This window comes from Rhinopithecus bieti, unplaced genomic scaffold, assembly GCF_001698545.2.
Source record: "Rhinopithecus bieti isolate Rb0 unplaced genomic scaffold, ASM169854v2 scaffold_45617, whole genome shotgun sequence".
In the NCBI taxonomy this organism is placed as follows: Eukaryota; Metazoa; Chordata; class Mammalia; order Primates; family Cercopithecidae; genus Rhinopithecus; species Rhinopithecus bieti.
The window spans coordinates 2,249,407-2,264,017 of record NW_016819136.1 but is presented as its reverse complement, the minus strand read 5'-3'; the positions used below and the strand labels follow the sequence as shown (position 1 = coordinate 2,264,017).

The 14,611-nt window shown below is 45.8% G+C and overlaps 2 protein-coding genes across 12 annotated transcripts in view; one reads left to right on the top strand and one right to left on the bottom strand.

Annotated features, from left to right (window-relative positions):
- The window catches only part of WNK1 (WNK lysine deficient protein kinase 1), a 164,727-nt gene extending 161,513 nt beyond the window's left edge, over nt 1-3,214 (top strand). Inside the window, 1 exon segment of the mRNA XM_017858548.1 lies at nt 261-3,214. Coding sequence (XP_017714037.1) covers nt 261-578 — 318 coding nt within the window. The 3' untranslated portion in view covers nt 579-3,214.
- An 840-nt stretch (nt 3,215-4,054) lies between these two features.
- The window catches only part of RAD52 (RAD52 DNA repair protein), a 97,757-nt gene continuing 87,200 nt past the window's right edge, over nt 4,055-14,611 (bottom strand). For 10 of the 11 annotated variants that reach the window (XM_017858541.1, XM_017858540.1, XM_017858546.1 and 7 more), the window contains 5 exons: nt 8,342-8,523; nt 8,047-8,186; nt 6,147-6,251; nt 5,611-5,838; nt 4,055-5,167 (listed from right to left, as the gene is read on the bottom strand). In XM_017858541.1, coding sequence (XP_017714030.1) covers nt 5,106-5,167; nt 5,611-5,838; nt 6,147-6,251; nt 8,047-8,186; nt 8,342-8,523 — 717 coding nt within the window. In that variant the 3' untranslated portion in view covers nt 4,055-5,105. Of the gene's footprint in view, nt 5,168-5,610; nt 5,839-6,126; nt 6,252-8,046; nt 8,187-8,341; nt 8,524-14,611 lie in introns of all 11 variants that reach the window. The other variant, XR_001882635.1, reaches the window with a different exon arrangement.

Sequence of the window (14,611 nt, the reverse complement as noted above, 5' to 3'; positions counted from 1 at the left end):
CTCTTATTGGTCAGCTCAACTTTTCTTCTTCGTTTTCCTTCGTCATCCTGAACTACACACACAGACACACACATGCACACGACGTTCCTCCCCTCTCATCAGGATTATTTTCACCCTTACTTGGTAAATATAAAGAGCCAATAAACACTACAGAAGACTGTTTTGCTGTATCTTACAGGATTAGACTAGAAGTGTATGTTAGTGCCACACATTTTATACCCGTGGCCCACACCACACTTGACATGTGGTTTGGTTTTCAGGGCCCTGGAATGGCAAGGAAGTTCTCTGCACCTGGGCAACTGTGCATCTCCATGACCTCGAACCTGGGTGGCTCTGCCCCCATCTCTGCAGCATCAGCTACCTCTCTAGGTCACTTCACCAAGTCTATGTGCCCCCCACAGCAGTATGGCTTTCCAGCTACCCCATTTGGCGCCCAGTGGAGTGGGACGGGTGGCCCAGCACCACAGCCGATTGGCCAGTTCCAACCTGTGGGAACTGCCTCCTTGCAGAATTTCAACATCAGCAATTTGCAGAAATCCATCAGCAACCCCCCAGGCTCCAACCTGCGGACCACGTAGACCTAGAGACATTAGCCCAACAGATCTGGGGGCAGGAGATGGAATGTGGGGGGTGGGGGGGTGGGAAGTAGCCTGTATACTAACTACTAGTGCTGCATTTAACTGGTTATTTCTTGCCAGAAGGGAATGTTTTTCATACTGCATTGAGCCCTCAGAATGGAGAGTCTCCCCCGCCCTAGTTATTTGAGTGGGAGAGGAAGCAAAGAACAGCTTTTTTGTAAAGGGGCAGCTTCAGACCATGCTTTCCTGTTTATCTGTACTCAGTAGTGAGGATGAGGGCTAGGAAAGTCTTGTTCATAAGGAAGCCAGAGAACTCAACGTCAAATCCAACCCATCTGTACTTCCGAGTGGGTGGGGCTCATGCCCCAGATCCCTCACTCCCTCAAGAATCTGAACCACAAGAGACAAAAACAACCTACTGGGCTCTCTCCTACCCTGCCCTCCTCCCTTTTTTTTACCCCTCTTTTTTATTTTGTCTTTCTTTGCTCTTTAGAACCCAGTGAAAAATACCAGGGGACTGGGGTGCAACTCTTTCTTATGATAGGTCATTAGTGCTTTAAGCAAAAGATATTAGCAGCTTTGACTGCAGCATTAGCAATTAGGAAAAAAAAAAAAATTAAGTTCCCTGCGGACATGTAACTTTGCCATCAGTTTTGATGTGGAAACACTGTGATATATAAAATGTTGTTGGACAACAGTAGTTTTAAGAGTAAAATACGAAACGTTTAAAAAGTTCCAAAAAAAGCTAGCTCTGTCCTTTACTTATTGAGACACTTTAACTTTTTCCTTTGTATTTCCATTGTATTAGATGAATAAATGTGAATGTAAAATTGTATAAATTACTGTACTTGAATACTTCTGTTTCCCAGTGTTGCTTGCTGGACATTTTAGTGCCTTGGACTTCTATTGCTTCTGCCATTAGCATCAACTTATCAGACCCCAGATCAATAAAGGGCATGTGGAAGGAAATCTTAGGTCCATGTGACCCCAGCAGTCCAGCAGTGGTTATGCCAAAGGGAAATTGAAAAAGTATTTTTTTAAGTCCTTCAACAACTTTGTCTAGAGCAGGTGTAAGATGAGTAGGGGTCGGAAGTTACGTTGGCATCAGTGGTTAAAACAGAAAGTTCTGTTTCAGGAGTAGCGAGGAGGGGGTGTTGTAACAAAATTGGGCAACTGAAAAGAATGGTGTGTGCTGGGTGACAGACAGACTGAAGAATGAGGAAACAAACTTGTTTTGAAGATATGTGATGCCTGGCCAGTGACTGTCATATAAACCTTTCTTACTTGAGCTAGGCTTGAACAGACGTGACCTAGAAGAAATTGAACATAAAGAGAAGGGGGTGGGGGCTAGTTTTCAAGTTGGGGAACCTGATAGTGAAAAGTCACAGATGGAGAAAGTTGCTCTCAGAAAAACTGTTTGGATTGTTTTCCTTTGTTGCACATGTGCCATGCATTTCTCAGCTTGGGGTACTATATTTTGTGGAAAGTGATGCTTTCCACATCTGAATCTTTCCACGTCTGAATTACTCATTGTAGGAAAGAATACTTACTCCTACTCATTTCCTTTATGATGTCCAAATGGTTGCAGGATCATCATCTATTGTGCCACCTTTATTTCTAGAAGTACAACTAATATGTTCACATTTTCAAATAAATATTCCCCGTAAGTAATAACTGCAACCAATCAGTGTTATTTAGTGCTATGCCTACTTGTAATGGGTAGTTATTATTTTCAGAGCTTTCCGGAAATACTGTCCTAATTGGCTGTGTTTAGGATCTTTGTTATCTCTGAAGACAGACAAAGAAGCTAGGACTCTTAATGTTGGGGTGCTTATTGACTCTTAGTTGGGAAACTGAAAATATTTCCAACCTTTTACCCACGTCAATGGCATATTCCGGAAATCACCACCACCACCACCACCACCACAGAAAGAGGCTGGAGGCTCCCGTGCGCTGTTCATTCCGTAAGGGGCCTGCTTCCCTTATTAAGTTGGTCTATGGCCCTAAAGATGCAAATGAGAGCCGAAGGGTTTTAAAAGGTAGAAAGGAAAAGGGCTTCCACCCCTGCTATAAAATGATTGACTTATTTATTCTCTGCTTATATTATTTCCTGTGGAGCCAGTAAGGATAGAACCAAGCAGGGGCTGAGTGGCTGAGAAAGGGGCCGCCTGAGTGAAACATCCTTTATACAGAGGCGCAGGGGGCCTGATGCGGCGCATTCTCATTTGTTCTTTGGGTTTAATAATTTTGACATCTTTTCACTCATGCACAAAAAGTCAGAACTGGTTTTATTTACTGTTGATTTCATCCTCCTGTGGATGAAATAACTGAAGCCTAGAGGAATGAACTAGTGCTACTGAACTGTTTAAATTATTTTTGTGTTAATAGTACACTTTGAGTATCTTTTCCACATTAAAACTTTCTGAATTAGAAATGTTTTCCTTACATTATTTAACAATGTACACTGTTTAAAATAAAACTCAAACTTCGGGGTTTCTCAGCAGCCGTTAACTGTACATTTTGCACTAACTCTGGGTGTTGCGCTTCTTGTAAGATTGCGCTTTGTGCTTCAGTTTGTTACCTTTGTAGACTTATTTAATGAAACCATTCAAATAAACCAAACTTGCTTTTGTTGAGCTGTGGGGTTTCATTTCCAGAAAATTCCTTCACATTCTCATTGGCACTATTTTGAGTTAAGTGCAATTTATAACTGGATTCCTAATTCCTGGGAGCTCTTTTGCTGCCTCTTCATCTTCCAAAGGAAGAGAAATGGTCGGCTGCCGGCTAGTACTTTCAGACTTCCTTATCTCAGGTTCACAGCTTCCCAAATGGGTCTGTGAGCCAAAAAATAAGAAGTCACTGCTTCAAGATTAGGCACAGCCAAGCCCCAAAATAGATCTAAAAAAAATTAAAGTGGCTGAATGCGGTGACTCATGCCTGTGAGTCCAGCGCTTTGGGAGGCCGAGGCAGGCAGATCACTTGAGGTCAGGAGTTTGAGACCAGCCTAGTCAACATGGAGAAACCCCGTCTCCTCTACCAGAAATACAAAAATTACCCGGGCGTCTTGGTGGGCGCCTGTAATCCCAGCTATGCGGGAACCTAAGGCGGGAGAATCACTTGAATCCCGGCAGGCGGAGGTTGCAACAAGCTAAGATCGCGCCACTGCACTCCAGCCTGGGCTACAGAGCCAGACACCCTCGCGAAAAAAAAAAAATAAAATTGCAAACTTATTTGGGGGGAAGAATTATGAAACATCTGAACACCATTATGAAAAGCCAATTTGTGGTCAAGGTGGGTTACATCTCACATCTGAAATGAGCAAGTAGAAACAGTTGTGTTTGAGTATCCCCCTAATTGAAATGCTCCGAGATCCGAACATTTCTGAGCACTGACATGATGCCAGAAATAGAAAATTCCACACATGACCTCGTGTGACAAGTCGCAAAGCACCAGGCATACAAGCTTATTCAGTGACCCTAAGAGGAAAAAAAAGACCCAGTCCCCTTCAGCTGCAGTATCTCTTATACATAAGCTTTGTTTCATGGAAAAATTATGTGTATGAGGTACATATATGAAACACAGGTGAAGTCCCATCCCCAAGGTCTCACTATGTATATACAAATATTCAAAAAATGCACAATTCTGGTTTCAAGCATTTCAGGTAAGGGGCTATGCAATATATATATATATTCTATTTTGTTATAAGGTATACGATTTGCTTTCTCAAAAATGCCTTTTCTGGCCACAGTGGCTCACACCAGTAATCCCCGTATTTTGTAAGGCAGAGGTGGGAGGATCACTTGAGCCCAGCAGGTTGAGCTGTGTTTGCACCACTGAACTCCAGTCCGGGCAACACAGCAAGACTCTGTCTCAAAAACAAACAAAAAAGCCTTTTTTTTAAGTCTTAGATGATTATTTCCTTCCTTAGGAAAAAAATGTCAGTCTTGAAGTCTTGAAAGAATGCAGGATTGTAATGTCGTAAACCCATAAATTAGAGTTTATATTAAATGAAGACTAACCTGGATTGATACAAAGTAGTAAAAGCACTACTCCAACCTTTTTCCTGCTGTGATCGACAGTGTGTAATATGGACAACGTTAAAGGCATGGACCCTAAAGGAAAGAAGGCAGATGTTATGCAAAACAACTGAATGTAGGCAATTGCTGAGGCAGGTGCTTAGAAGCAAGTCTGGCCTATATTGCTTGAGGGCAGGGAGCCATTGGTGATTCCTAAAATGTCCATCTGTATTAACATAATAGTTTAGTAATAAATAGTGGGAAGCCTCACAAGCCAAAAAGCTATTTCATCTGTCCCGAGCCTCTCCCTACCAGAGTGGCAGACCAGCTTTCCAAAAGTGCTCAGCTCTGACTGCAGTGTGCTCTCAGATCCTCTTGGTAAGGTTCAGAATGAAGCAAGATAAATCGCAATCAAGTTCATTCTCCAGGAGAGATGAACAATTTCATGACGAAAAAGCAGTTTTCCAAAGTCCCTTTGTGACAGAGTCCAGTCACGTGGCCTGCGCCTCAGTTAAGACGGATCGTATTTCCTTTTCTTCATGTCCTGGCTCTTCCTATGAGATTCCCAGTTTCCTACGGAAGACAAAATGGCTTAAATGTAGCTGCCATGATTTTAAAATAAACTGACAGCTAATGATTTCTGGATTATATTAATGATCCTAATCTAGACTAAGCCCAAGAAAGAGAATTACTGTTAGGAGGAAGGCAGATGATTCTCCTCGACCAAGTGGCATGGTGCTCACGACAGACCTGCTGCTAGGAGGGAAAGCTCTCCCTGCAGTCGCACTTCCGCTTCCTGCTATTATCAGGAGCTGAAAAGGGCTGCACCTGCAGTCAGGAGCCCAAAGGAAAAGTTCTGGCTCTTAAACCAATTATCTTCTACGTGTGGTGCCATTCCCTAATAGAAGTTCCCTGTTCTATCAAACTTTAAATAAAATGTCATCCTTCCTCAAAAATTCCCAGAATTAAAGCTAGGACCTCCCTTTAATTTTTGTGCCCAAACACCTCTCTGCTACCTGTTCCGCGTTGGTCAGTGCTGTAAGTCTGGAGGTCCCAAGATCCAGATTTTGCTTGTGGTTTCTGGTGGCAAAGGCTGTGTGGAGTCTTGTTCTGGGTCACCACCTGGTGGTTCAAGGCTAGTGTGTCAGCGGTCTGGGCTGGGTCTGCTCTAGACGAGGGCTTGACCACACCATCCCCTGCATCTGGAGTTACAGCCCACTTTTCAGAGTTGTCTTCAAGAGTCTCTACAGAGGGCAAGGGAAAGTGTGTCATCAGCGAATAATGAAATATTCTCACAGAAAGCACTGGAAAAACTGGCCATCAGAAATTCCATATCTTGAGTACCTTCTGAAAGTTTCTGGAATTTCGCTCCCCTCCCCCTCAAAGCACACTTCCCTTCAGTTAGGACGAAAGAGAAACTGGACATACGCGATCAGCCAGAACCCCTCCACGAAAACCCACGGAAATGAGGACTTCTGTGCTGCCTAAAAGGTATTCTGTGGCTACTAAAAACATACAGCACAGTAGCTTACAAGCATTTCAAGGTATTTACTGATTAATTCTTGAGTCACTCCTGCAAGGAAGTCTTTCTCCAGGAGTGGTTCTGAGACGGTAGTTACAGGAGTGCTGTGCGTCAGAGGAGGGGCCGGAGGCGCTGCTACGGTTCACAGAGGAGAGAAAGGACAAGTCATAATCACATCACTACATGGGATTTCAGAGCTGAGTCCACTCCCCTCTCGTCAGAGGGCACACTCTCAGGACAACACCGCTTCGGGCTGCGCTGCCTCAGCCAGTAAGAAGAACTTCGGATTCCCGAGTCCCAGTCCCACCTACAGATCTGTCTGTGGTTTGAACTCTTCTCACCAGTGGGAAAGACAAGTTTCTTTTCTCCTTTCATAGCAAAAGTAAAAGGGTTCTTACAGGCCATCTAGTCCAGTGTCTGGCTTGCTTGTTACAGCCATAACCCTTGCTCAAACAAAATCTTAAACTAAAATCTGACCAGGCGCAGGGGCTTACCCCTGTAACCCCAGGACTTCGGGAGGCCAAGGGGGGAGGATCACTTGAAACCAGGAGTTCCAGATCCCACCTCTACAAAAAATAAAATGTTAGCGGGTGTGGTAGCATGCACTTGTAGTCCCAGCTACTCAGGAGGCTGAGGAAGGAGGATCACTTGAGCCCAGGAAGGTCAAGGCTGCAGGGAACCCTGATCCCACCACTACACTCCAGGCTGGGTGACAGAGCAAGACCCTGTCTGAAAACAAACCAACAAAATCTTAAGGCAAAACCTGATGTGTGAAATGGATTAAAATAACAATGGCTCAGGTTGTCTGCCAAGGGGCAGGAAAGGCCTGGAGGGCAGCTTCCTCCACAGTCTACCCGGGAGCCTCTGCAATGGTTGAGAAGCTAAACATCTGGAATAACTGGGTCAGGACATCCACAGGACAGGAAGTGGTTCTGTTTGAGTGTTTATGTTAATTTCCGCCTGTGAGTGCTGAGGGGCACATCAATGCACAACCATGGAGCCAGTCCTCTGAATCTTCTTCACAATTCGTAGGGAAAAACTGGGCAAAAGCTCGACGGATCTGGGACAAGGCTTCTCTCTGTTTCCACTCTGAGTAAGGACTACCTACCCCTGGACGGGCAGGAGAGAACAGGAGGGGAGACAGAGAAGGAAGAGAGGAAGGCGTCTGTATCACGGTTCCCACTGACTCTGGACTCCAAAATAAACTAAAGTTGATAGATAAACCATCTGCCAAAGGTTCCCGTTATTCTCAACCCCAGTTTTGCCTTGTATTTGAGGCCATCTCAGAAACAAGGCTTGCGTTTTTTTTTTTTTCGAGGCCAGGTCTCATTGTGTTGCCCAGGCTGGAGTGCAGTGGCACGATCCTGGCTCACTGCAACCTCTGCCTTCTGGATTCAAGCAATTCTCCTGCCTCAGCCTCCCGAGTAGGGGGGACCACAGGCATGTGCCACCATACCTGGCTAATTTTTATGTATTTTTGGTAGAGATGGGGTTTCGCCATGATGGCCAGGCTGGTGTCAAACTCCTGACCTCAAGTGATCTGCCCACCTTGGCCTCCCAAAGTGCTGGGATTACAGATGTGAGCCACCGTGCCCGGCCAAGGCTTTCTAATGTAGAGATGGCCAAAGTATTTGAAGCAAAAAAAAGTTATTTACCCTGAAATTGCTAATTCTAGAAGATTTTATCAAGGCCCATTTAGTTCTATAGGGAAAAAAAAAAAATCACTGTCTTTAGAAATGGGAAAATGTATGGCAGATTTAAATATCTGAATTTCCTGGGCTCCTCTCTCCTGCGTGTGGCAGGAGAGAAGTCCCAGCGAGGCCTGGTTTGGAGCCGGCCACAGGGTTACTGGCAGAGAATCAGCTGACCCTGCGGCCAGACTTCCTCCTGCAGACACCTCCCAGGGCTCTGCTCCCACCGTCTCACACACCCTCACTCTTCTCAACTGACGGCGTGGAGACGTGAACGTGCTGTTTCTCCATCCGCTCCCGGAACTGCTGCTGCAGCTGCTTTTGCCGGAGCTTCCGCTGGTACGTGGCCTCGCTCTCCACGGTGGATGAAGTCAGGCTTCTGCATGAGAGGACCAACGGAGAGGAGCCCCTGAGTAACAGCCATGGCTCCTGGGAGCACGCACACGGCTGGCCGGCGCTGAAGGAGGCAGTGGAGGCCGCCCCAATGACACAGGAAGGGGCCGAGAGGAAAGGAAGGGGACTTGGGCCGCATACCGGGAGCTGCAGTCCTTGTCCCCCTGTATCACAACATGGCTTGGTCTGGAAGGGGAGGTCACCTCCTGTAGCTGTGGGTGTCCCAGGGCCATGTTCGGTCGGCAGCTGTTATATCTTGCCTCTTCCACAGATGGTTCAAAATCTTGTCTCTTCGCTTTAGTTAAATCCACTTCAAGAGGCAACTAGTAAGGAAAGAAAGAAGGAGAAAAAAAATTCCTTCAACTGGCTCTTGGCCTCCGCTTCTTCTCCCTGACTCACAGGTATAGATTCCTGGAAAATCGCATTTGATATCCTCCATCCACTGCGCCTCCTAGGTCCTGCTGAGGCAAAGGATCTACAACTTCCAAGTAGTATTTGTAACTCTACGAGAAGGAGAAGCCAAACAATTTCATGTTTTATGTATACCCTTCTGTGTTAGTGAAGTTTTGATAAAAAGGAATCCTTCTTTGGTTTTGCTTAGGGCAGATGTTCTGTAAAATCGAACTGGAATCTTTCCTCGGCAGCTGGGTCTGTCTGTGCTGCCTCCTGGTCCTTGTTCCACGGATATGAGCGCATGCAGTCTCCGCGGAGGTCCGCACCTTCTCAACCCTTTCTGCCAGGGCCATCCCTGGAAAGAGCACTTGTCACTGAGGGAGCCTCGGGTACGCTGTGGCATCACGAAGGACCCTTCAGACGACAGAGGGAGCAACACCTGGAGGCACAGACGTCGGCTGCCAGCCAAGGCTGCAAGGAATCTTCCAGGACGGGGCTGGTCCTGCGTCTCCTCGACATGAGAACGGACACTCCTGTGCTGCGTGGCACAGGGCAAATGATTTCATTTCCACACTGATTCCTACAGAAATCCAGAATATTTTTCCTTGGGAAAACATCTCTCAATTCATAAAACTGATGCTGATGGAGTAATTGTTTGAATATGAGGGATTAAGACGATTACATTTTGACCTGAAAATGAAAATTATAGTGTAGATTTCATATCTACATTGAAAGATAAATGAGTAGTTTAAAAAGAAACGAGCTTTGGCCAGGCACGGTGGCTCATGCCTGTAATCCCAGCACTTTGGCAAGCCAAAGCAGATCACTTGAGTCCAGGAGTTCAAGACCAGCCTGGCCAACATGGCAAAAATACAAAAATACAAAAAACATTGAAGGAGCTCCTGGGTAACAGCCTATCTCTACTAAAAATACAAAAAATAAAAAAATAAAAAATTTAGCTGGGCACGGTGGCACACACTAGCGACTCGGGAGGCTGAGCAGGAGAATCGCCTGAACCCGGGAGGCAGAGCTTGCAGCGAGCCGAGATCGCACCACTGCACTCCAGCCTGGGCGACGGAGCAAGACTGTCTCAAAAAAAAGAAATGAGCTTTGAAAACTCTGAACGACTGTCAATACCAAGTGCTGTCAAAGATACGGAACAACTGGAACTTACACAATGCCATGTGGGGTGTGAACACAGCCATACAGGAACACGGGAAGAACCTGCTAAAACTAAACATGTACCTATCTTCTCACCCAATGATTCCCAACAAAAATGAGCGCGAATGTACAGCAGAACGCCAACAGCAGCTCCATTCACAACATCCAAAGCTACACAGACCAAAATGTCTACTAGGAAAGGACTAGAAAAGTAAACTGCCACATACTCATGCAAAAGAAAACTATACAGCAATGCAACTGCTGCACGCACCATGAACGAACCTCACAACCATGCTGAATTCAATAAGATACAAAAAGTTCAAACTGTAGTATTGCAAAAAAGTACATAACAATAAAAACAAATTTGTGGCTTTGTTTTTGAGAGAGGGTCTCGCTCTGTGGCCCAGGCTGGAGTGCAGTGGCGTAGTCAAAGCTCACTGCAGTCTGGGCCTCCTAGGCTCAAATGATTCTCCCAGCTCAGCCTTCCAAGTAGCTGGGACTACAGGCGTGCACCACCAGGCCCAGCTAATTTTTATATTTATTTTGTAGAGACAGGGTCCCACTCTGTTGTCCTGGCTGGTCTCCAACTCCTGGGCTCAAGCCGTCCTTCCTCCTTGGCCTCTCCAAGTGGTGGGATTACAGGAGTGAGTCACCACACCCGGCCAGTCTGTGTTGTTAAAAGTGCTTTGCTCCGTAGTGGGAAGGAGGGCAGGGGATGGCAATGACTGCAAGGAACACAGCTGGGCCTTCTAGGTACTGGCAATGTCCTGTCTTGATTCAGATGTTGGCTACGTGGATGTGTTTGGTTTGAAAATTCATCAAGCAGAGCATGGATGATATGTGCACTTGTCTACATGTTCTTTTTAATACTTCGGTCAATTTTCTTAAAATGTAAACTGTACAATTCCACTTACAGTACAATTCCATGTGTGAACTCTACATACATAAAGTTCAAAAACAGGAAAAAATCTATGAAAGTCAGAATAGAAGACAGGACAGTAGTTACTTTTGAAAAAAAGAAAGCAAGGCAGTGACTGGAAGAGGGCAAAATGGGGCTTCTGGGCTGCTGGTAAAGCTCTGTTTCCCTATCCGGGAGGTGAATAGCTGCGCTCACTTATGAAATGGTGGCTCACGCCTGTAATCCCAACACTTTGGGAGGCTGAGGCAGGTGGATTACTTGAGGTCAGGAGTTCAAAATCACCTTGGCCAACATGGTGAAACCCCATTTCTACTAAAAATACAAAAATTAGCCAGGCGTGGTGGTGGGCGCCTATAATTCCAGTTACTTGGGAGGCTAAGGCTGGAGAATGGTTTGAACCCACGAGGCAGAGGTTGCCGTGATTGCACTCCAGCCTCAGTGACAAGAGTGAAACTGTCTCAACAAAAAAAAAAAAAAAAAGAGAAATTTGGGACCAGGCTCAGTGGCTTATACCTGTAATCCCAGCACTTTGGGAGGACAAGGCAGGTGGATTGATCACTTGAGCCCAGGAGTTTGAGACCAGCCTGGCCAACACAGCAAAACACTGCTCTACTAAAAATACAAAACATTAGTTGGGCATGGTGGCGGGTACCTGTAGTCCAGCTACTCAGGAAGCTGAGGCACGAGAATCGCTTAAACCTGGGAGGCAGAGGTTGCCGTGAGCCAAGATACCACCACTGCACTCTAGCCTGGGCAACAGAGCAAGGCTCTGTCTAAAATAAATAAATAAATAAAAAATTAGGGCTGGGTGCGGTGGCTCACGCCTGTAATCCCAGCACCTTGGGAGGCCGAGGTGGGCAGATCACCCGAGGTCGGGAGTTTGAGATCAGCCTGACCAACTTGGTGAAACTCTGTCTCTACAAAATACAAAAAATTACCTGGGCGTGGTGGCACACACCTGTAGTCCCAGTTAGCTGGGAGGCTGAGGTAGAAGAATCGCCTGAACCTGGGAGGCAGAGATTGCAGTGAGCTGAGATCACACAATTGCACTGCAGCCTGGGCAACCAGAAGTCTCAAAAAAAAAAAAAAAGAAAAATTAGCTGGGCATGGTAGCACACGCCTGTAGTTCCAGCTACTCGGGAGGCTGAGGTAGGAGAATTGCTTAAACCCGGGAGGTGGAGGTTGCAGTGAGCCGAGATCACACCACTGCACTCCAACCTGGGCAGCAGAGCAAGACTCCATCTCAAAAAACAAAAAACTATTATAGGAGAAGAGGGTATTATATAATGATAAGAATATCAGCCGGGCGCGGTGGCTCACGCCTGTAATCCCAGCACTTTGGGAGGCCGAGACGGGCAGATCACGAGGTCAAGAGATTCCAGACCATTCTGGCTAACACGGTGAAACCCCGTCTCTACTAAAAATACACAAAATTAGCCGGGCGAGGTGGCGGGCGCCTGTAGTCCCAGCTACTCGGGAGGTTGAGGCAGGAGAATGGCGTGAACCCGGGAGGCGGAGCTTGCAGTGAGCTGAGATCCGGCCACTGCACTCCAGCCTGGGAGACAGAGCGAGACTCCGTCTCAAAAAAAAAAAAAAAAAGAATGTCAATTCACCAAGAAGATATAACGATTATAAATATTTATGCACCAAACACCAGAGGTCCTAAATATATGAAGCAAACTTTGATGGGATTGTAAGGTGAAATAAAAGCAACACAATAATAGTAGGAGACTTCACTACCTAACTTTCAATACTGGATAAAACAACCAAAAGATGAATAAGGCAATAGAGTATTTGAACAATACTATAGGCCAACTGGACCTAACAGTCATATACATAACATCCCACCTACCAACAGCAAAAAATACATTCTTCACAAGTACACATGCAACAAGACAGACCGCATGTCAGGCCACAAAACCAGTCCTAACAAATTCAAGATGGAAATCATATAAAGTATCTTTTCAGTCACAACAGAATTAAACTAGAAATCAACAGCAAAAAGAGAACTGGAAAATCCACGAATCACCACACTCTTAAAGGAAACGTAACAAGGAAACTTAGAAGTAATTCCTTGAGACAAATGAATACCACAACACAACACACCAAATGACACAACACAACATTCCAAACTTCTGGGGTGCGGTGAAAACTCTTAAGAGGGAAGTTACACACACATTTTTTTAAAAAAAGGAGATCTCAAATCTACGTTCTACCTCAAAGAACTAGAAACAAAAGCTATACCCAAAGCTAGCAGAAGAAAGGAAATTCTAAAAAGAGGAGAGCAGACATAAGTGAAAGAGAAAGTACAAAAACAATACGAAAACGCGCAACAGAAACAGGAGTCGGGCCACATGTGGCTGCCCGTTATCCCAGCATCTGGGAGGCCGAGGCAGGTGGATCACTTGAGGCTGGGGGTTTGAGACCAGCCTGGGCAACATGGTAAATTTTTTTGTATTCTCCGCCTGGCATGGTGGCAGGCACCTCTATAGTCCCAGCTACTTGGGAGGCTGAGACAGTAGAATTATTTGAACACAGAGGCGGAGGTTGTGGTGAGCCAAGATGGTGCCACTGCACTCCAGCCTGGGCAACAGAGTGAGACTGTCTCAAGAAAGAAAATATGGTCAACATCACTAATCATCAGGGGTATGCAACTCATAATCACAATAAAATATCACACCCATTAAGATGGCTACTCAAAAAAAAAAAAAAAGCCAAAAACTCAGAAAATAACACGTGCTGGTTAGGATTTAGAAAAACCTGAACTCATGTGCACAGCTGCTGGAATTGTCAAATGAGGCAACTGCTATGAAAATCGGTATGGCAGCTCCTCGAAAACTGAAAAACAGGGTTACATACGACCCAGCAATCCCCTTCAGAACACGTCTAAAAGAACTGAAAACAGGATCTCAAAGGGTTACACACCCACGTTCACAGCAGCATTATTCACAATAGCCAGGAGGTTGAAAGTAACCCAAATGTCCCTTGACCAATGAACAAACTGTGGTCTATACGATGCAATAGTCAGCCCTAAAAAGAAGGGAATTCTGATACACATGACTACATGGATGGATCTTAAGGGCATTCATGCTAAGTGAAATAAGCCAGTCACAAAAAGACAAAAATTATGTGATTCCATTTATATGAGGTGTCCAGAGTAGACAAATTCATAGAAACAGGAAAGAGACACACACACCTACAATCTCAGCACTTACGGAGGCCGAGTGGGAGGATCGCTTGTGGCCAGGAGTTTGAGACTAGCCAGGGAAACAGCAAAACTCCATGTCCACAGAAGAAATTTATTTTATTTTTATTTTATTATTATTATTTTGAGACAGAATCTCACTCCGTCTCCCAGGCTGGAGTACAGTGGCATGATCTCGGCTCACTGCAGCTTCCACCTCCCAGATTCAAGCGATTCTCATGCCCCAGTCTCCGGAAGACCTGGGATTACAGGCAGGCTGACCACCATGCCCAGCTAATTTTTATATTTTTTCTTTTTTCTTTTTCTTTTGAGATGGAGTCTCGCTCTGTTGCCCAGGCTGGAGTGCAGTGGCGCGATCTCAGCTCACCACAACCTCCGCCTCCCGGGTTCACGCCATTCTCCTGCCTCAGCCTCCCGAGTAGCTGGGACTACAGGCGTCCGCCACCTCGCCCGGCTAATTTTTTGTATTTTTAGTAGAGATGGGGTTTCACTGTGTTGGCCAGGATGGTCTCGATCTCCTGACCTCGTGATCTGCCCGCCTCAGCCTACCAAAGTGCTGGGATTACAGGCGTGAGCCACTGTGCCTGGCCGTATTTTTTATTAGAGACAGGGTTTCACCATTTGGCCAGGCTGGTCTCAAACTCCTGGGCTCAAGGGATCTAACCACCTTGGCCTCCCAAAGTGCTGGGATGACAGGCAGGAGCCACAGCGCCCAGCCTCATTTTTTATAAAA